The sequence below is a fragment of the Rhinolophus sinicus genome, linkage group LG18 (genome assembly GCF_036562045.2).
Source record: "Rhinolophus sinicus isolate RSC01 linkage group LG18, ASM3656204v1, whole genome shotgun sequence".
NCBI classification, from domain to species: Eukaryota; Metazoa; Chordata; class Mammalia; order Chiroptera; family Rhinolophidae; genus Rhinolophus; species Rhinolophus sinicus.
This window is the reverse complement of record NC_133767.1, coordinates 16,116,091-16,137,053: the sequence shown is the minus strand read 5'-3', so window position 1 is coordinate 16,137,053 and position 20,963 is coordinate 16,116,091. Positions and strand designations below refer to the sequence as shown.

Here is a 20,963-nt window from a genome sequence, read left to right as displayed (position 1 = left end):
GTCAGGGGCTTTATGGGATCGGGGCGACGCGTGCTGGGGGGCGGACGCAGCGTTGGGGACGACGTGAGGATGGAGGGGGTGAACGAGGAAAATGGGTCGGAGGGAGGTCGGGGACTGATGGGGACCGCGTGCGCAGGAAGGGGGATGCAGGGCAGGATGGGATGGAGGGTCACGCGGTACGCGCGGTGTACGTGGGACCGAGGCGGGAATGCGGGGCGTGAATTAGAACGCGCAGGAGATTCTAGGCGGCGGGGGACGCGAAGATGCTTCCTAGAGGCGCTGGGTGGTCCACGGGAGGCGAGTGCCGTCTGTGGGTTCACTGAATCGTGGGCCAGGCTGCGGAGGGGCGCTGGCGGAGACACCCCCCCTCCGTGGGGCGAGTCACGCACTCATTTCTGCCTCGCCAGCGCCCGCCCGGGTTGCGCGCCTTACAGAGCTGGACTCCCGGGCTGTCGCTCCACAAAGTTGCTACGAGTGTGTGTAAAAAACTTTTATGGAAAGATGAAAAAGCTCCTTGTACTTGTGGGAATTTCACATCTGTGAGTGGGACTAACTCTTCACCCTTTACACCGGGATAGATCTCAAACATTAAGGATTTAAGCGTAAAAAGGGAACTGTCAGGGACTAGAAGAAAACTTAGGTAAAGTTTTTAGAGTCTTGGGGAGGCGGAGGCTACGGCGTGCCGCCCTGAATATGGCCCCAAACTTTATAGAGGCAAGACTGAGACATTCAACTAGGTGAGAAAACCAAAGCTTTCTGCAAAGCAAACCTGCCTAAGCAAAGTCAAAAAAAACAAGCCATAAACTGGGGAGGACATGGTTGCTCTTCTGTTACAAAGGGTTAATCTTAAGATTAATAATAAAGAGCTCCTACAAATCAATGAGAAAATAACCACCCTCCAGTACAAAACGATCCAGGAATATTCCTCGAAAGGAAATGAGGCGCAGACTCCAACTTCCTTCCTTAGAATTTGAAATGCAAATTAAAAAGCACCCAAACATCTCTTTCTCCTTTCACCTACCAAATCTGCGAAGCTCAAAAAGTTTGATTCAATCTGAAGGGTGCGACTGAGTCAACAGACTGTTCTTGTATTTCGTGAGCCTGGGGGAAGCTTCTGGACTCTGAGTGGCAGTGGCGGTAGCCTTGCCTCAGTCGTTCCACTGCTGTGCACTTTCCCTACGAAGACGTTCACAGAAGTGTGAGATGGCACGTCTTGGTCCTGAGACGGGGTGTTCGAATTAAGGGCGCCATACCCTTAAGGGTGATTCATAACAACATGACAGTGCGACTGCGGAAGGAAACCGGGAAGCTCTGTGTACTGATTAGAAATGGTCGACCAAATTCAGCTTTAGCTCAAAAGAGGAAAGGGCAGAACAATGTGTTCAGGAAGAAACCGCTTTTTCAGGGGAAAAGAAAATATTTTATTTGCATATTTCAGAGGCATGGAATAATTGGAAGCATCCAGTGGCAGGTACACAGGTTGACCCTGGGGGAGGGAACCGCAGAGTGGCTGGGGGTGGGGGTGCGGTAATATCTTTGTACCTTTTGAACTTAACCCTGGGGAGAAGGTGAGGGTTACTGGAGGGGAGGGAGAAGAAGCTGACCCTGCAAACCCAAGGCCACAGAAGGGTGGAGAAGTGGGGTGGAGGCTGGAGGCCTAGGGAAGAAGGAAGCCCAAGGTGTGAAGCACAAAAGAGACCCTTTGTTCCATTGGAATCCTGGCTGGGCCCTCCTTGCCGCTGACAGCAGGGGGGCTCCTGCGGTTCTCAGCTTAAAGAGACAGAAGTCTGTTCTGAGTTTTGCTGAGCTGTGAGTTTAGTGCATTATGCTGACCCAGAGTTATCCTGGGGACAACAGCTGTGGTCAGCATTGGGGACTGTGCTAGCCAAGATCCATCCCCCTGCCCCAGGCTGGGCTCAGAGACCCCCCATACACACACACACACACACACACCAGCCCTCCTCACTCCCAGGGCCTCCCCTGAGTGTGCCACCTTAGTGTGAGGTTCCTGTGCCCAAGTTCCCACTAGTAGGAGGGGAGGCACCCCTAACCCCGGTGCTTCATCTGGGGGGCTGGTGAACTTGTAGATGGACAGGGATCCCTGGACTGGAGTCTGGAGACCTCTGCTAAATAACATTATTAGCAATGGAAAGAACCCTAGAACCCACCTTGAGGGGCTTCACTGAAGATGGAAAACTGAGGCCCAACGACAGGGCGGTCCTGTCTAGAAGTTCTTGAATATGCACCGTTCTGTATGCTACCTCAGAGCATGCAGAAAAATGAATTCCAACTGGATCAGATGGTCAACTGCCAAGAATAAAACAATTACAATGTTCAAAGGAAACTTGGAACGCATCCCTTAGAATACAGGGATGGGAAAGAATACCTTAAGCAAGATGAACAGGAAACCCGGAAACCATGAAGGAAAAGTTACTTGTTTGACTACATTTTAAGAAATGATATGTAAGTATAAAAAGTCTGAAAGTAAAAAGCGGGATAGAGTCATCGATGAAGTCAAAAGACAAATGGGAGAAAATATGTGCTATCACATGATAAAGGATTCATTACTTAAGATAGAAAGGAAATTTACACACTGAAAAAAGACAAAAGAAAAATCGACACAAAATATATATATATATATATATATATATATATATATACATATATACACATGTACACACACACACATACAGGCAGTTTACAGGAGAATATGTGAAAAGAAGCAAATAGCCTGTAATATATGAAATGCTGCTCCATTGCACTAATTAATAGCCAAACTGTTTTAAAACAAATTAAAACCTGACACCTCGTCAAAAGCAGCACAGGTAGCCATCTCAGAATGCAAGGAACAGGTACCTCATGCTTTGCTGGTGGGAATGTGAACTTCCCAAACTTTTCAAGGTTACTGTGGCAACATTAAAGTGTTAATAGAAAACCCAACGGACAGACACAAGGCTGTTGGCTACAGAAGTGTTTGTAGTTGCAGAAACTTGGGAGCTCTGGAAGGGGAATGGATGAATAAATTATAATATACTATGAATTTTTACACAACTTTTAGACGGGTCTTAGGTCTTCTGAAGGAAAATTAATAAAGTGGAAAAATCCAGTTGCTGGATAACATGGATACATCCCATTTCTAGACTGGGACACCCTCAGATCCTCTCACTAGCTCTGTGGGACCGAATGGAGTGCTGCCCACCCACCCAGAAGGGAGAGCTCTTAGAGGGACCGTGCGGGTGAACAGGGATGTTTTTCCAGTCTGGCTACAGTGAGCATTCTATTTGCTTTGGATCAAAATTTCAAAGGTTACCAAAACCAAAAACTAAAAAACCACTGTCATTCAATTGTATCCAAATAATCATGGGAAGAGTTGCAGCACTTGAATTTTAGGGACTCCTTCAAGGATTCTCAACCCATCCAGTGGAGGAAGAGGAAAGAGTGCTACCTGTTCTCGCCCACTGCCCTTCCCCTCCCACCTGTCTCATCATTTGCTCAAGTCTTCCTTTCTTCTTTTCCTCCTTCCCTCCCTCCCTCCCTCCTTCCCTCCCTTCCCCTCTTTCTGGTTACCAGAGGCAAGTGGTACCACTGCCCTGGACCCAGACTCATCTCCCACTACTGCCCTTCCAGCTAAAGGCAGTTGCTCAGCCCTGTACACACTGTGAAAATGACAGGCCTTCAGGCAATCGGGCTGCTCTCTCATCCTACCTGTCCCCCATACCCCACCCTGGGCTCCTCCAGATGCTTCCTGTGTGCAAGCTCCTGTGAGGACCCCAGGTCGCGGAAGGAGCCCCTCCCTGTCTCCTCATGGCCTCCATCCAACTCTATAGATGTGGGGTATCCTTTCACCCCACCCCATTGCAGGTTTCCTGTAGGAAAGAGCTGGGTCAAAACTTATGTGGTCTGACAGGGAGGTGTGGGTGCAAGATAATCAATTTCCCTCTTTGTCCTAATGCCCCAACTTGTTGGCATAAATTAGATCGGGGTACCCAGACATCTGGATTTCATAGGAATAGTTTCCTCAAAGTTTTGCGAACAATGTAGGATTTCTGAATCTTTATTTTCCCAAAACAAAGTTTTTCTTAAGGCACTACCGTCTATTATTATCATTCATAAAGGAAAGATCCTTTTCCTAGCCAAAAAGTAAGAAAGTACATACTCTTAGAATTATGAGTTAAATAAAGGTTAGGTTTTTTTTTTGTCTTGTACTTTTAAAGCACAGCATGTAGTTCTTATGTATCCCCATTTGATCTTGGCAAATGAATGCTTCCTGCCCTGGGCACTGGGCACTGGTGAACCAGACGATGAAGGGCACAGGTGGTACCCTCAGGACTCTTTGGCCTACACTGGGCTTTGGATAAGATCCAGCCACATTGGAGCATGGTGGCCAGAGCAAATTCCTGGTCCCCTTCCAAGGGTTAGTAGCAGAGGGTGACAGGGGCACAAGATGGTTTCTAGATCGGGAGGCCCCAAGAGTTACATTCTGATTGGAGGGCTCCCCATGGGCACCTCTCACCAGTTTACCTGGGCTGGCAGATGTGGGGTGAGGCTACCCAGGGCCTCTCCTCCTAGAAGCAGCAGCCCACCTGTTCCTGTCTCCTCCCTGCAGTGACCTGAGCTGGAGTAAAGAGATCTAACATGTCTAAAATTAGAGTCCCAAGAGGACAGCAAAGAAAAGAGGCAGAGGGCCGGCCTGGTGCTTAGGCTGTTAGAGCTCCATGCTCCTAACTCCTAAGGCTGCCGGTTCGATTCCCACATGGGCCAGTGGGCTCTCAACCACAAGGTTGCCAGTTCGATTCCTTGAGTCCCGCAAGGGAAGGTGGGCTCTGCCCCCTGCAACTAAGATTGAACATGGCACTTTGAGCTGAGCTGCCGCTGAGCTCCCGGATGGCTCAGTTGGTTGGAGCGCATCCTCTCAACCACAAGGTTGCAGGTTCGATTCCTCGACTCCCACAACGGATAGTGGGCTGTGCCCCCTGCAACTAGAAATGGCAACTGGACCTGGAGCTGAGCTGTGCCCTCCACAACTAAGACTGAAAGGACAACAACTTGAAGCTGAACGGCACCCTCCACAACTAAGACTGAAAGGACAACAACTTGACTTGGAAAAAAAAAGACCTGGTAGTACACACTGTTCTCCAATAAAGTCCTCTTCCCCTTCTCCAACTAAAAAAAAAAAATTAAAAGCAGCAGAGAAAAATGACATTCAAGGCCACAATTTGCACACTTATGACTTCTCGTCAGAAATGGTGGAGTTCAGAAGATAGTGAATGCCATCTTTTATTTGCTGGAATAAAGAAACAACTCCCGTCAACCCACTATTCTATATCCAGCAAAGACATCCTTTAAAAATGAAGAAAACCAAGAGGGTGTTGCCAGCCAATATGAATGACCAAAAAAAGCTAAGAAGATAAATCTTATATTGTCTTCTTATAGCACACACAATGATGATAATAATAAAGAGAGTGGGAGGAAACTTTTGGAGGTGATGGATATATTTGTGGCATATATATGTAATGGTGTCACAGGCATATACTTATGTCCAAATTCACCAAATCCTATACATGAAATATATACAGCTTTTTGTATGTCAATAATATTAATACTTAACGACTGCGTTGGTATGATAAATATAATCCATGCTGGGTTCATACTTACGTATTTTTTCTTCTGATTTTAACAGAAATGGACATTATACATTTCCACGGGCCCTGCAAGTGGCGAACAGTCAGGTGGGGCTGCAGACCATGGGGTCCTGCGGGTTAGGGGCAGATGAAGAGGGGGCCTGAAACCTGCCAACGCAGCCCTCCCTCCGCTCCTCCTCTCACCACCCTTTCTTCCTCTCTCCCTCCGCCCCGCCTCCCTTTCTTCCCTCCCTCCGCCCCGCCCTCGGGCGCGCTGTAGTCCCGCGCACTCCTCCTGCGCTCTGCGGAGCCCGCGGGCCGGGTGTCATGAGCGGCCTCCTCGGGCGCGCCGCGCTGCGGGTGCTGCTATGCCGCCCGCGGGCCCTGGTCCCCAGCCTGCTCGTGCGCCCCAGCTCGGGTGAGTGGAGGGAAGAGGGCGGGCGGAAGGCGCCTCCCAGCCTTTGTTGGCGCACGTGAGGACGCGGCAGCCCTGGAGAGGGGGACCCAGACCCCTGCAGCACGCCCACTCGCCTGGAGGCCTCCGGGCACCGCGCGGGGGGCGGGCGACCCGGCTGTCCCGGAAGGCGCAGGCTGGAGCGGCGCGCTCCTTGGGTTCTTGCGCCATCTGGGCTGATCAGGGGCCCGGTACCCCCCACCACTTATTGTCCCTTCCCCCCACCCGCGGCCCACCTCCCCAGGTTGCCTCTGGGCAGAGGGGCCGACGCCCTGGAGCAGGAGGAAGCCAGAGGCCTGGTGCCCACATTGGGTGCTGATGGGGGTCCCAGCTGACCTGGGGCTCCTGAGGGGGCGGGGGTGGGGTGGGTGGGGGGGTCATCCTCAGCCAATGAACATTCCTCCAGGGAACCACTGTCCATGGGGCGTTTTATCCAGGCCCTAAGTCCACCTGGCCCATCCCTGTTAGGGGCACTCAGGTTGCTATCTGTAAGAGGTCCTCTGCTGTAATGGAGAGCCAGATGTCATGGTGTTCCAGATGCTGGAAGAGTGTACTGCCATATCCCAAGGCACAAGCCAGCTTGCAGCAGGCCAGGCCACACAGCGGGTCCCTAGGCCCTGGGTTTGGGGAGAACAAACAAGCCAGGGGGGCTTCCTCCGTGGGCCTCATTCAGCCGTGAAGGGATGTGGTGGGGACCCGTTGCCTGCTCTCCAGCCCAGCACAGGTTATGGTTCATTTTCCTCTTGGGAATGAGGAACGGCAGCTGCAGGTGACCCCAGGGACACTGGCCTGCACCAACCCTAATCTCATTTTTCCACCAGTTGTCTTTGAAGGACTTTGCAGGACTTCCAGGATCTGGGCTCCTCTCAAAAGCCCATTTGAGCCTGGACCCCATGCCGAGGGACTAAGTGACTCTGGAAGTGGCCTGGGGCTATAGGGGGTCGATGGCAGCCTCTGTCTCCTTGGCTTGTTGGGGCAGGGCTCAGGGCTCTCCTTAGGTCTGGAAGTGGCCAGCCTCGAAACCCCATAGCAGCACCAAGATCCTGCCTGGCCAATAAGGTGTGAGAGGAGGAGCCCTCCAGGTCTACCCACCTGCACACAGGAACCCCTCTACCTACCTTCCCAATCCCCGGTCCGTGGCCCACCTGGTGGGGAGGGTGTACTTCATTTCTCTGTGCTCCCCTGCTCTTCCTTCACCTCACACCCAGAAGATCGGCTCTGGATCCCTGGGGATGTGGCAGGTGGGGGTTCAGACAATGTCTGTGCCATCACTTCCAAGCACAGGAGTCTTAAGAGTCGTGCTTTCTTTCCAGCACGGCTTCTCTGTGCCTCCCGGGCCTCCTGGCTCTCTAAGATGCCTTCTCAGGGGACACCAGCTCCATCATGGGCAGCTTCTGCCACTGCCTGGGTTGGGGAGGAGCCATGCCCCCTCCAACAGGCTAGAAGCCCCCAGGAACCCACTGCCCTGGTTGTCCCTGACGGGCAGCACCATGCTGGGTAGTTCCTGGCTGTGGGCACCCCACTTCTCCCCTCCAGAGCTGCTCTGGTGGAGGCGGACACTGGGGACACCTGGGCCCTGGCAGGGGAACCAGCTTGTGAAGACGTGAAAGTGTGAGGTGACAGGCCTGATCCCCCCCACTCTTCTAAAGGAGGGACTTCCTGGAACCGGGAGCGGACCCTGGTGGCCGTGAAGCCCGATGGGGTGCAGCGGCGACTTGTTGGGGATGTGATCCAGCGTTTTGAGAGGAGGGGCTTCAAGCTGGTGGGGATGAAGATGCTCCAGGTACCAGGGCTCTTGGCCTGTGGGTGCTCCTCAGGGCAGGGGGCTTCTCACAGACCTCAGGATGTCCCTCCTAGTCAGGAGGCGTGTCCTGGTGTCAGCAGTACACGGGGAGCGGGGGGAGGTGGTATCTGCCCTGCACTGCTGTGACTGGCCTTTCAGCCCATGTACGTGTTATCTGCAAAGCCAGTGCCCAGTGAGTTGCCTCTCCAGGGGCTACTCTCACCCCTCCCCTCAACGCCACCCAGGTGCCGGAGAGCGTCCTTGCTGAGCACTACCACGACCTTCAGAGGAAGCCCTTTTACCCAGCACTCATCAGCTACATGAGCTCTGGCCCCGTGGTGGCCATGGTATGGCCTGGCAGGGGTGCTGGAAGCGGTGGGGGGCCCTGAACTGAGCCCAGAGCTGCTGAACCCTCCACTTCTCCCGACCTGTATCTCTGTGCTGCAGGTCTGGGAAGGCCCCAATGTGGTCTGCACCTCGAGAGCCATGATAGGACACACTGATTCGGCTGCCGCTGCCCCTGGCACCATCCGAGGAGATTTCAGCGTCCACATCAGCAGGTACAGGGGCCCTGGGACACTAAGCCACTGGGAGCTGAGGGGGCCAGCTCATCGTCTTGCTGGGCAAAAAGCCAGAAGAGAATGTTGATGGTGGGACATCACACCTATTATTTGCTAGTTCAGTTATTTTTTCAAGGCCTTTTTCCGCTCACAGATGATAAAGCATTCCCTGTGTGTTGTGTCTGTACTCTGCCATCACTGTCTGTTATCTGACTCTATCTTGCCAGACACCCTGAGGGGTTGGCAAGGGAGGACTGGTGGGAAAATGAGGCTCCCAGTAACAGTCTGGGCTGGTCCATGAGGTTGTGGGTAAGAGGCCAAGGCCAGGCTCGAGCCCCGTTTCCCAGCTCCCCTCTTCTTCCTTTCTCTTCTGCGCAATCACCCAGCTTAACCCCCTAGACAGTAGAGGATCAGCAGACCACTCCCAGGACCCCTAAGATGCATATTGAAGCCTGTGGCTTACCTCTGCTGCCTGTCACCTGGCACAGGAACGTCATCCATGCCAGCGTCTCCGTGGAGGAGGCCCAGAGGGAGATCCAGCTGTGGTTCCAGAGCAATGAGCTGGTGGACTGGGCAGATGAAGGCCACCGCAGCAGCCTCTACCCAGCCTGAACCTCAGGCTGCCTTCAGCCGCCCCAGCATCCAGCCAGGACCAACTACCTCTGTCCACAAGAACTTGAGCCACCCAGTGCTCTGCCCATCTGCCCCAGACCACCCCCCGTCCACCTTTTGTTACACCCCAACCCAGAGCAAATGAGCCAACTTTACGTGCCTTTTAGTATCCTAAGCCATCGAGAGATTGGACCAAATCCTTTCTGTACCAAAGTGCTAGACCACCTTTGAGGTATCTCCAAAAGTGGGTAGTTTGACCTCCCCTCCCCCAAGGGGGGGACATTAAATTTCACTCCTGTGCGTGGAGTGGAGCGCTCATTACAGCTAGGTGGGAAGGAGGCCTTCATGCAAAGTTCTAAGTCGTTTGCAAGTAGAGATGAAGCTTCCCATCTCACACCAGTAGATCAGTAACTGTTGAATGTATATGATTCAGGCAGAGGTGCAGAGACCTCCAGCCTGACGTGGGGAAATCCAAGCTGGCCCGAGCTGGTACTGTCCCAACCCCCACTCGATCTGATCCTGCTGAAGGAGGAGCTGCCTGCCTTGGGCAGGACTGAAGGGTGGCAGGAAAGGGTGGCCAGGAAGGTGGCAGCTGAGACCACCCCAAGAGCAGAAAGCCTGATGACCACGACTCTCCCCTCTTCATGGCTTCATGTGGCCCAGGCTGATCTAGCTGCCTGGTGTCCACTTATTTACACGTTGACACTACATCTCACCCCTTACCCTTGGTCCCCAGGTGTCTGTACTCACTTGTTACTGCACATCATTACATCTGCTGAGGCTGACTTGCTCCTCATTTTATATTTTTGACATCTTGGCGATGGATGCCCTGAGCCTGGATTCACAGCATAAGTTGCTGCCTGTGCCTCCATGTGGTGTGGATGAAGTGCCCTGTCCTTGACACAGGTCATTTTGGGAACTGGCAGTGGGGCTGGCCACAGGAGGCAAAGGCCTTCCTCATTTTCCGTGGCTTTCCTGGACTCCAGTCTCCTTCCCTCTTTTTTGTGATATTTACGCAACAGGGAAGCGGTGTCCGGGAGAAGAGGGCATTTAGATGCCGAGCACCTCCCAACCAGGTGTTTTAAATGCACTGTTAGGCCAGCGAGGGGGAGAAAGCCCAGGTGTCCTGGGCCGGCACGCGAGCCTGACCTTAACCTCGGAACCGAGTGTCCGCTGTGTCCGTCTGGCTCCGACCACGACACTGACACCCAATCTTGTGAAAAGGACCTAGTGTTGTGGACGGTTCGCAGGCCCTCTCACCCGACCTCAGCTGCAGAAACCGACCCGCAGAACGGCGCCTGCGCCCGCCGCGATTCCCTAATCGACCAGCTACCCCCGGATCCCAGCAGGCCGTGCGGCCGCAGTTGGCGGGGCTAGCGGGGTAGGCGGTGGTCCTGGGAGGAGCTTGGCGCCTCTGTGGGCGGGGCCGGGTGGCCGCGGGAGGGGCGAGTGGGTGGGGCGTCCTAGGAAGAGGGCGGGCCTCTGGGCTGGGCGGTGGCGATGGGCGAGGCATCCGGATCCCAGGACCCGGTAGGCTGCCTAGAGGTGACGTCACGAGACTGCTCCTTGTCCCAGACGTGGAGGCTGGTGCTCTGATCCTGAGCAGGTCCTTGCTGTCCTCGCCGCCCCGGGTCCTCACCAAGCGCCATGGCCCATCCGCCGCCCGATGTCCCAGAGGACGACTGTCTACCTGAGTACCGCCACCTCTTTAGCCCCGACCTACTCCAGTGAGGGCCGAGTTGCGGGCTGCCTCGGGAGTGGCACCGTGGGCTCGGGGCGCCGGTGGAAGCGGGGCCGGGAACTGGGGTCGCCAGGGGAGCGGGGCTGGGAACTAGAGGCGCCGGGAGAGTGGGACCGGGCACTGGAGGCGCCCGGGGAGTTGGACTGGGGGCTCGAGACGCCTCGGGGAGCGGGACTAGAGGCTGGGGGCGCCCAAGTACTCCTGTGTTTTGGTCTTTGCCCTGGTGAGAGTATGTTCTGTTTGTCTTGGCCAGTGCTGCTGGGTATTCCTCGTGGTAAGCCTAGGAGGGTGGGAGTGAGGGGCGGGCGGAGGAAGGCTTGTGTGTTCTGAAAACATTACTCACTTAATTGATAACTTTATGAATAGAGACTTTGAGGTTGAAATAGGTTTTCCCCTAGGAATGCAAGCTTAAAAAAAAGCGGTGTTTCATTTCCTTACAAAAATCACCCACGTTCCTTGTCAACAATCCAAATTTGATAGAGGAGCCCAGTGCAGAGGGTCAAAGTCCTTCCAGAACCAGCGGCCTCCCTCCTGTCCCCAAGTTAACAGGGATGCCTTTAAAGAGACTCTTGTTTTCTTCTCTCAGGGACAAAGTCGCCTTCATCACAGGCGGGGGCTCTGGGATCGGGTTCCGGATAGCTGAGATATTTATGCGGTGAGCGCTGCTCTGTGTGCTGTGTGCCCATCCCCCCTCACCAACCCTCACACCTTGCAGGAACCCCGCCAGATCCTAGGATTCGTGGGCAAGATGCTGATGGGTGTGGGAACCCCTCTAGGCAACTGACCAACGGAGAGCATCTGAAGGGTCAAGTGCTGTCCTGGGAGAGGCAGGACTCCAGGGTCTTCTAGAGGTTAATCAAGACTGTAGCTCTGGTCTCAGCACTCTCATTTGTACAAAGGGGGAGGGTGCAACAGGTTGAGGAACCTCTACTGCAGGGCCCCCTGGGGCCTTGCTGAGCCAGGTTCAGGGAGGGTCCAGTTGGATGCAGAATACCTTGTCTCTTGAGACACAAGTTCTGTGGCCTTAGGCTCAGAACTTGTCACCTCTGAGCCCGAGGTGACAGCAACTTGTCACCTGAGCTTGTGTGAGGCCCAGAGTTAGGCTGGGGTTGGGGGAGAGGGAACCTATTGATATCCTAGGGACCCTCCCCAGTTTCTCCTGGGTCCCCACTTTTCATACCAGAGAGGTGGGTCCCACTGGATAAGATCTGGGGATTCATTCATTCCAGGTGAACTTGTTTTCCAAGCAGGTGGCTTTGGGCTTGTTGCTTCTCTGAGCAGAACAGGTCAGAGTCGTATTGAGAAATAGGTAAAAACTGCTTAGCAGGTAGTAGCTGATGTTACTGTGAGATTGAGTTTGTCAGGAGGTGAGGCAGGGGAGGCGCCCTGGCCTCAGAATGAACTCTCTGTCCTAGGAGCAACCTCATAGCAGGAGGGGGTTTGGGGTATGTGGGGCTGAGCCAGGCAGACCCAGTGCAGATGCCTGGGCCCCCTCCAATGCTCACAGATTCTTGGGTGCTGTGTACATGGTTTTGGGGCAGGGCCCACAGATCTGTGTGGTGGGGATACCCGGTGCCAGAGAGGGCAGTCCAGAACCCCTGGGATGGGACCGATGGCACCCACCTGAGGTCCCACCCTAGTCACTTGCTCAGACCACTGTGTCCTCTGCCAGCTATGCCTTTAACCCTGGGCTGGTGCTTCGGCCCAAAAGACCCTTGGCGGAAGGGGCTCTGCTTAGAGCTCCAGGCAGGAGCCCACCTGGGTGTGTCCCTTGCACCTTGCCATCCTCACACCTGCCCTCTGGCTTTGCAGGCACGGCTGCCACGTGGTGATCGCCAGCAGAAGCCTTCCGAGAGTGTCAGCGGTGAGGGGGGGGGTATTTCTCCTGTGCTCACCCCATCCATGAGTGTCTGTGGAGACTCAGAGCCCGGGCCTGAAGGGTCCTGAGGCCCAGAGGATGTTGACACCAAAAGCCACTTCTGTTCCAAATACGGAGCTTCAGTGGAAGTGGCCTCCCAGGGACACCCTTGACTTTTTAAAAAATCTAATTATTGGGTCCTGTGAGGGGGTCCTCAATGTTGGGTGGCACTGACCCCAAGAGACATCTCTGAGCTCACCAGGGTTATAAAGGAGGTCCACATGCCCACCCAGGAGAAGAGTCTCACCACTGCCACAGCTGGTCTCTGGGCAGGGACTGGAGGTCAACTGAAGTTTCCATTGACCTGTGGCCAATGGCTTGGAACATGATGTACAGGGAGGAACATATCCAAGGGGGGTCGTGGACCCAGGTAGTGGCTTCTTGCCAGCTGCATCTCAGTAGAAGGGTCTAGCAGCAAATCCTGGCTTTCCAGCAGAACCTGGACTCATCCTTCTCAGGTTCTGAAGAATTGTTTCTCAAGGCTGAGGCCACTGGGCTGCTGCCCACCTCTCCTCTGTCTTCCTGTCCGGCTTCTAGGCTGCCAGAAAGCTAACTGCTGCCACTGGCCGGCGGTGCCTCCCTTTATCTCTGGATGTCCGAGCTCCCCCAGCCATCCTAGCCGCCGTGGACCAGGCACTGAAGGAGTTTGGGAAAATTGACATTCTCATAAACTGTGAGTCACTGTTGAGCAAGGTCAGGGGGTTTCTGATGGGTCAGTAATACCAGACTTCCCTACTTAGAGGTCCCAGAACTTCTGTCCCAGACTCGAGGCCACTGTCTCAGCCCAACGCTGCTCCTTCTGAGTCATTGCAGTGTGAACTTGGCTGAATCAGAGTCAGGGACACTCTCAGACCTCCTTCCCTGTCCAGCTCGGACCACCCTGAAGGTTTTTATGCTCTAACAGCCCAGGGCTCCAGCACCATCCTCTGTCTCCTTTCATCCTGCAGGTGCCGCTGGAAACTTCCTGTGTCCGGCTGGTGCGTTGTCCTTCAATGCCTTCAAGACCGTGATGGACATTGACACCTTGGGGACCTTCAACGTGTCTCGTGTGGTCTATGAGAAGTTCTTCCGGGTGAGTGTCCTCTTGGCTGAAGCTCCCGTCTTCTGGCGGTCTGCTCACTGACACCCCCCTTTCCCCCATGTGTTGCAGGACCATGGAGGGGTGATTGTGAACATCACTGCGACCCTTGGTGCCCGGGGGCAGGTGCTCCAAGTACACGCAGGCTCTGCCAAGGCGGCTGTGGGTACGGCACCTGCTCTGGTCTGCCTGCCTCGGTTTCTGTTTGGTCCCTCTCCTGCCCATCTCTGGAGGGCGGCATTATCCGAGTGGGCAGTAGAGAGCCCTCACTTGCACCCACGCGACCCCAGAAGGCAGAACAGCCCTGCGTTCTCCCTCACGCCTGTCTTCTTTCCATGCAGATGCAATGACGCGGCATCTGGCTGTGGAGTGGGGTCCCCAGAACATCCGTGTCAACAGCCTTGCCCCTGGTCCCATCAGTGGCACGGAGGGGTTCCGGCGGCTGGGTAAGGCTCTTGGGGAGCCCACACTCCCCTGGATGCTCGCCTGGCACAGGTCCTGCAGTGCCTCCATGGGCTCCCCTCCCACCTGGCTGGAACAGGCCTGGGACACATGCCGAGTCCTCATGGCTCTCTGGGGCCGGCAGAGTCTGTCCCCAAGTCAAATCAGGGCCATTCATGGTTAACACACAGCTGTAATGGACTAATGGTCAGCCAGACTTGGGCAGCTGCTTCCTGGAGGCAGAGGCCACAGGGCTGCTGGCTTCAATGTGTGTGTCAGACACAAAATGGGGCTCCCTTTGAAGCTTCCAGAACCTTGGCAGGGTGTACACAGAAAAGTCCTATGCTGGTTCTGTGGCGGTGTTACTCTGTACCTGGCCTAGTCCTGTTCCATCAGGATGGTGCTGATAATGTCCCCAGCATTCCCAGATGTGGTTGCAGGAAAGCTGGACAGGGGAGCGGGGAGGGCCCTGGGGTCCTGGGACTCACAGGGCCTGCCCTCCCAGGTGGTCCCCAGGCCAGCATGAGTGGGAAGTTCCTGGCCAGCCCCCTGCAGAGGCTGGGGAACAAGACGGAGATCGCCCACAGTGTGCTGTACCTGGCTAGTCCTTTGGCGTCCTACGTGACCGGCGCCCTGCTGGTGGTTGACGGCGGGGCGTGGCTGACGTTCCCTAATGACATCAAGTTGCTGGCGGATTTCGCATCCTTCTCTGCTAAACTCTAGGTGATGTGCTGCTCCCACCTTCTGGGGGTAACCTGGCCCCCTTCCCGAAATCCCCACCGGGGGGCCGGTGATCACTATCTAGGTCCTGATGCATTTCCCCTCAATTCCTTGGACATATTTCTAGACATGTTTTGGGCACTTCTGGGCCTCCATTACCCTAGAAGACCAGGCCATATGTAGGTCAAGGCTGGGGGTGGGTCTTCTTGGGCAGATGGGTGGTGCCGGAAGGCGGCCCAACCCAATGGAGCTGCACCCCAGACCTCAGGGCCCCCGTGCAAACTCAGTGGTGTGGCCGTCCCATGAGGCCCACTCATCCCGGGTCTCTGAACAGCAGCTCCCTCCAAGGAAGGATGAGGCTCTGCCCACGCCTCTGAACCCCTCTGCTCCCTAAACCTGGGTCTGCATCACGGGGTGGTGGTAGGAACGAACGTTCTATCGTGTTTCCCCAAAAATAAGACCTAGCCGGACAATCAGCTCTAATGCATCTTTTGGAGCAAAAATTAACATAAGACCTGGTCTTATTTTACTATAATATAAGACCAGGTCTTATCTAACACAAAATAATATAAGACTGAGTCTTATATTAATTTTTGCTTTAAAAGACGTGTTAGAGCTGATTGTCCGGCTAGGTCTTATTTTTGGGGAAACACGGTAGGACTTTTGTTCTCCTGTCCTGTCTGAGGGAGTGGATGTGGTAGAGGAAACTGCAGGAGCTCACAGTTGGGTCACATCGTGAAGCCAAGGTTGGAGCAGGCTTTCACGGTGACCCTCATCCTCCCTGCAGGCGGGTTTGTTTGTGGGCACAGGTGATGCTGAGAAGACCCTCTTCTGAGGCCCTCTGTGGTTTGGTTGCTAGCAGCCACATTCTCAGTGCCTGTGGGTGACCAGACAGGCTGGGGGGTGAACCCTGAGCTGGTAAACCAGTCACTGGGGTGAGGTCATCTTGGGGAGATCTGGGAGAGGGCAGAAGGGGGCTGCTGATGTCCACCCCAAGGGATGCACAAGGCTTGGCTGCCCGCTACCCTCGCCCAGCCACACTGGTGGGTGCTGCCCAAGGTCAGATACAACCCCCTAGGCTGTGCAGGAGGTGGGCCACCAGGGAGGTGGGCCATCAGTCCCCTGTGACCTTGGTGTGTGCGGCGTTTCTGACAGGAGCTGGACAGCTGAGGCAAAAGAGGTGTTCTGAAGGGGACACTGGTCCATAGCCTGTTCTTAGATTCCTGGGACCTGCCTCTCACCCCGCTGAGCGCTTCGAACCGACCACCTCAGCAGAGCACCTGAAGCAGAGACTGACCTCTCCTCTGGGAGCCATGCTGTGTCCACATTCCCTCCCCATGGCCCCATCTCCTGTGCACGGCGGGAGTGACCAGGCGGGGAGGCCAGTGTGCTGACCTGCCCACACCACACAGATGTCTACCAGGGAGAGGTCGGCATTCCAGAGCTCACATGAGTGGAGACGCAGCCAAGTTGCTGGGCTGTGCCTCCACCCCCAACTCAGGGTCACGGACTATTCTGCTGGTCTTCCCTGCCCAGCCCCAGCCTGAGTTGTCTTCCTTTCTCCTGCCAGCACCCAGTGGGTGCTCCAAGGTTCAAAGCCTTCGAACCTGTGGGTCTGCCCTCTGGCTGGGCACAGTCCCACCCCTTCTGCTTCTGTTCCTCCTTGTATGTATCACCTATTTGCATAAACACAGGTCCTAGTGCTTTGCCAAAAAATGCATTTCCTTAAAAAAATAATCTTTTTAATTTAAAAATATTTACTCATTGGATTTCGCAAAAGTTTTCAGAAGGAGGGGCGGCTGGATGGCTCAGTTGGTTAGAGCACGAGGTCTGAAGAATTGGGTTGCTGGTTTGATTCCTACATAAGCCATTGAGGTGCACCCTCCACAACTAGATTGAAGACAACCAGCTGCTGCTGAGTTTCCGGAGGGGCGGCCGGATGGCTCAGTTGGTTAGAGCGCAAGCTCTTAACAACAAGGTGGCCAGTTCAATTCCCACATGGGATGGTGGGCTGAGCCCCCCCTGCAACTAAAGATTGAAAACGGTGACTGGACTTAGAGCTGAGCTGCACCCTCCACAACTAGATTGAAGCACAACGACTTGGAGCTGATGGGCCTGGAGAAACACACTGTTCCCCAATGTTCCCCAATTAAAAAAAAAAAAAAGTTTTCAGAAGGAAGACACTTGAAAAGAATCACTGGTGATCTGGTCATTTAGAGGTAGGGGGTGTGTTTCCTTCCTCTTTTTTCTGTGAAGAGTTTAGAAAACGCTTCCTACCTAATGCTTAAAGCCCCATCCTTGGGCAGGTAGAGCGTACCCCGGGGCAAGGAGAGGCTGTCTGCTCCCCTGGTGGGAGAGGACTTGCCTGGATAAGCTGGGCCCCCAAGGGAGCTGTCGCACCCCTACAAGGTCCCCATCTGCCATTCGTTCCCTCTGCCATTTCAGTGCTGAGTGTGAGGGTTCTGTTCTAGATGTTCCCGTTCAGCTTGTCACTTGTCCGAGTTCATTCTATGGAAAGAGACCACCTCTTTCCGCCTTCCCAGGTGCAAGGGAGTGTCCTGGAAGCCCAGGACTATCCCAGCTGGGAAGCCACCTGGCAGAGGGAGCACCATTTGCTCTGTAAAGATGCTCCTTGTTGTCATGGAGACTAGAACGTGCTGGCGCAAGGCAGAATGGGTCCTTATGCTGCTGGGGGAACAAGACAAAACAGTGAAAGTGGTTACTGGGGAGACCCGGCCAGTGAGACAGAGCCAATCATGAGACACCACCTCTTATGACAGAGAGCTTGCCCCGAGGAGAAGGCCCTGGGGGTGGGGGGTGGCCTGAGGACGGAGGGTGTCCCACCAGCCAGGCCCAGGTTCTGCTGCCTTTGAAGGCTAACACGTACAGTTGAGCACGTTCCAGGAGGAAGCTTTTTATTAATGGGTTAGGGTTCTCCAGAGAAACAGAACGAATAGGACATACACAGACGATTATATAGATAAATTGTATATAGGATTTATTAAGAGGGATTGGCTTATGCAATTGTAGAGGCCGAGAAGTCCCCCGATCTGCCATCTGCAAGCTGGAGACCCATGAGAGCCAATGGTCTGATGGCCAAGGGCAGGAGAGAGGGAGTTCACCCTTCCTCTGCATCCTGTCCTCAGGCTGTGGATTGGATTGAGTGACACTGCCCAGGTTGGTGAGAGCAGATCTCTCAGTCTACTGACCCAAATGCTGATTTCTTCCAGAAGCACCTAGCTATCTGGGTATCCCTTAGCCTGGTCAAGTTGACACATAAAATTAATCATTGTAGTCTCACACACACACAGACACACACATGCAGAGTCAAGTCTCTTCATGCTCCTTCATTGCCTGCGCCTGTTAAGTTTGGCTGTGAGAAATCAGCCTCGCTCTGCTTGGCTTAGTTCCCCAGCCCAGGCTGTCATCCTGAAGGTCTAGGACAGCCGCTGGGGGCTCATGGGTCACAGACAATGCCCAGTGGGCATCACTTGGCTGGGTGGTGAGGCTGGTGGGCCCCAGGTACAGGCTGGTGAGGAGGGCAAGGGTGTGACAGCCCCAGCAGTGATACTTTGGCTCCGTGGCAATGGGCAGAGAACTAGGTTATCCCCTTTCGTATTAATGATCTAGAAAATTCCCCTAGGGAGTGCCAGGTTTTCTGAAAGGAAGGCTCTTTTTTTTATACACGAACCCTAGTCAGAAAGTTTTCTGAAACCTTAGTCATGGAAGCTGATTAATAGGTCCTGCCCACTTGGTCCCCCTTCGATGGAATGAGGGTGTTTACTTTCATCCCTTCAAAACTGTACATAAAACAGCCAAAGCAGAAGGCTGCCAACCACAAAAAGGCTACCACTTGGGGTACGGCCTTGCAGTCCCTTTTCCACATCTTCACTAACATCTCAGAGAGCAGATGCACATGTTAAAAGACATTGTACACCGAATCTGTTGAATGAATGAATGAGTGACCCCCTGTGCTCTTGTGAGCCACTCAGGTATTCCCCAGACGTCCTAATGATGCAATTAACATCTGGGCACATTCATCTTTGTATTTACAGCAATCAAAGAAAACCTTAAAATTGCCTTAAATAACCAGTGATAATTTGGGAGCATTTCTCTCTGCTCATTCCTGTTCCCATGGTAACGTGGTAAAATTTGACTGGCTTGCATGTGCTAGTTTTGTCCTTTGGCTCACGTCAGGAGGACCTGGAGGCCAGGCCCCCGGTAATAATTCTGGGGTTCCCAAATTCTGGACTCCTGCCCTGTTTTCTTCGTAGCTGGGTTGGCATAGTCTCCCCACATACATCTCCAGTTGCTTGAAGTCGTTCATGTCGTCCCCCGTCTGTCTTCCCCTTCCCTTCCTCACGCACTGAGCCCCTGCTTTGCCCAGCGCCCTGGCTGAGAACCCAGACGCACGCATGACTGACCTTCCTGACCTTCCCCTCTCCTTTCTGCTCTCTGTCTCCTGTCCTGTCCTCACTGAGTGAAGCAGGGAAACCGAGATGATGAATCCTGACAACCTCAACAATTCAGTGCTCAGCAGACGTTCCTCTGTCCTCTGACCCGCACATTGTTTTGTCCTCATCCTGGACTAGGGTGCATGTCCAGTAGCATCTTGCGGTCCCTGCCTTTGCCCTGGGACAGTCCTCTTAACAGGGCAGGTGGGCTTTCCCAGGTCAGGGCTTCCCAGGCTGGGAAGGGGACTGGGCCTGGGCCCCTTGGGCATTTCCCTCCCTCAGGATACTCACACGTATTTCTGCTGGGTGCATGTGATAGAAACCTACTCTGGCTGTTCAAATCCAAAGAAAGGGAACATAAGGGGAAGATCTTGCCTCGAAGGTGAGGATGCACTGGAGTTCCGAGACAAAGGTGGGACCCCTTCCTTCTCTCACTTCCCTCTCACTCTGAGCCAGCAGCTTCCTCTCCCTGCAAATCGGCTGTTTCTACATCCTGGTCCCAGTTACAATGTGTACAAACTATAGCCCAGGCCCCTGAAGAGAGATACAGCATTCCTTCTGTCAGACTCATCTCCAAATTCCTGGAGAAAGGTGCACATTCACTCTGTTTGGGTCAGATGTCCAGCTCTGATTCACTAAACAATGGTGAAGGGTTGATCACATCATATGAATATGGAAACTCCCACTGCAGCCGTGGGCTTGGCTGGAGAGGGGCTGCTTCAGGAAAATGTGTTATAGCAGACCATCCCATGTGGGTCCTGAGTGACACCAAACAAACTCACTAAAGACCAATGTGTAGCCCAGCAAGCTGATAATGTACGTGTGTGTGTGTGTGTGTTTGTATTCCTTTCCAGTGATTGGATGAGTCTCAGGTCTCCCCTCCCTGGTGAAATCCAGACGCTGCCCAAGTCTGACGGTCCACTCATGCTCCCCACTTGTATCTGGGGCCAGGACTTCCTGACTCAGCTCTTCTGTCCTAGGGACCATGGTGGGGACCATGGTGGAGACTGGGTCCTTGTTTGGACTTCCCTTTTCCTTGCCCGTTTCCCTTGCTCATGCTGTCCAGACTCTTCAGTGGAACAGCCCCCACAGCCAGGGCATTGCTGCTTTCCTATTTAACATTGGATTCTGATTTTTTTTAAAAGATTTTATTGGGGAAGGGCAACAGGACTTTAGTGGGGAACAGTATGTACTTCGGGACTTTTCCAAGTTGTTGTCCTTTCAATCTTAGTTGTGGAAGGCACAGCTCAGCTCCAGGTCCAGTTGCTGTTGTTAGTTGCAGGGGGCGCAGCCCACCATCCCTTGCAGGAGTCGAACTGGCAAACTTGTGGTTGAGAGTACGTGCTCCAACCAACTGAGCCATCTGGCCACCCGGGAGCTGAGCAGCAGCTCATTGACTTCATTCTAGTTGTGGAGGGTGCAGCTCTCTGGCCCATGTGGGAATTAAACTGGCAGCCCCGTTGCCCAGAGCTTGCGCTCTAACCAACTGAGCTACCCATCCAACCCTTGGATTCTGATTTAGGTCTCTGGGATGAGAGCCACGTCACCTTGTCAACAGGCAGAGGTTTGTAGGACTCTTTA

The 20,963-nt window shown here is 54.0% G+C and overlaps 2 protein-coding genes and 1 long non-coding RNA gene across 7 annotated transcripts; 2 read left to right on the top strand and 1 right to left on the bottom strand.

Moving 5' to 3' along the window:
• Positions 1-702: 702 nt before the first annotated feature.
• LOC109460645 (uncharacterized) lies at positions 703-9,012 on the bottom strand. 2 transcript variants are annotated; one of them, XR_012493036.1, is made up of 4 exons: positions 8,882-9,012; positions 5,656-7,301; positions 2,169-2,307; positions 703-1,844 (listed from the first exon to the last, which is right to left on the bottom strand). It is a non-coding gene; the product is annotated as an uncharacterized LOC109460645 (long non-coding RNA). The 2 variants fall into 2 exon arrangements; XR_012493035.1 differs by lacking the exon at positions 8,882-9,012 and adding an exon at positions 8,287-8,403.
• On the top strand, positions 5,907-9,815 carry NME4 (NME/NM23 nucleoside diphosphate kinase 4). Of its 3 annotated transcripts, none has more exons than XM_019756233.2 (5): positions 5,907-6,039; positions 7,725-7,858; positions 8,104-8,205; positions 8,306-8,418; positions 8,907-9,815. In XM_019756233.2, the coding sequence occupies exons 1-5, from the start codon at positions 5,949-5,951 to the stop codon at positions 9,028-9,030; spliced, it is 564 nt and encodes a 187-aa protein (XP_019611792.2). In that variant the 5' UTR covers positions 5,907-5,948; the 3' UTR covers positions 9,031-9,815. The 3 variants fall into 3 exon arrangements, with proteins under 3 accessions (XP_019611792.2, XP_019611793.2, XP_074178638.1); XM_019756234.2 differs by having other exon boundaries at positions 8,805-9,815; XM_074322537.1 differs by lacking the exon at positions 8,104-8,205.
• A 755-nt stretch (positions 9,816-10,570) lies between these two features.
• DECR2 (2,4-dienoyl-CoA reductase 2) lies at positions 10,571-17,122 on the top strand. Of its 2 annotated transcripts, none has more exons than XM_019756232.2 (9): positions 10,571-10,757; positions 11,358-11,426; positions 12,584-12,635; positions 13,227-13,362; positions 13,637-13,761; positions 13,840-13,933; positions 14,109-14,213; positions 14,714-14,931; positions 16,084-17,122. In XM_019756232.2, the coding sequence occupies exons 1-8, from the start codon at positions 10,678-10,680 to the stop codon at positions 14,929-14,931; spliced, it is 879 nt and encodes a 292-aa protein (XP_019611791.1). In that variant the 5' UTR covers positions 10,571-10,677; the 3' UTR covers positions 16,084-17,122. The 2 variants fall into 2 exon arrangements, with proteins under 2 accessions (XP_019611791.1, XP_074179032.1); XM_074322931.1 differs by having other exon boundaries at positions 10,572-10,724.
• Positions 17,123-20,963: the final 3,841 nt, after the last annotated feature.

Excerpts from the sequence above, each read along its gene's own strand:
- DECR2 (XM_019756232.2), top strand. The coding sequence starts at position 10,678 with ATGGCCCATCCGCCGCCCGATGTCCCAGAGGACGACTGTCTACCTGAG. Across the intron at positions 13,363-13,636 it reads AATTGACATTCTCATAAACT|GTGCCGCTGGAAACTTCCTG; the intron begins GTGAGTCACTGT and ends TTCATCCTGCAG. Across the intron at positions 14,214-14,713 it reads GGAGGGGTTCCGGCGGCTGG|GTGGTCCCCAGGCCAGCATG; the intron begins GTAAGGCTCTTG and ends CTGCCCTCCCAG.
- NME4 (XM_019756233.2), top strand. The coding sequence starts at position 5,949 with ATGAGCGGCCTCCTCGGGCGCGCCGCGCTGCGGGTGCTGCTATGCCGC. Across the intron at positions 7,859-8,103 it reads TGGGGATGAAGATGCTCCAG|GTGCCGGAGAGCGTCCTTGC; the intron begins GTACCAGGGCTC and ends AACGCCACCCAG. Across the intron at positions 8,206-8,305 it reads CTGGCCCCGTGGTGGCCATG|GTCTGGGAAGGCCCCAATGT; the intron begins GTATGGCCTGGC and ends TCTGTGCTGCAG.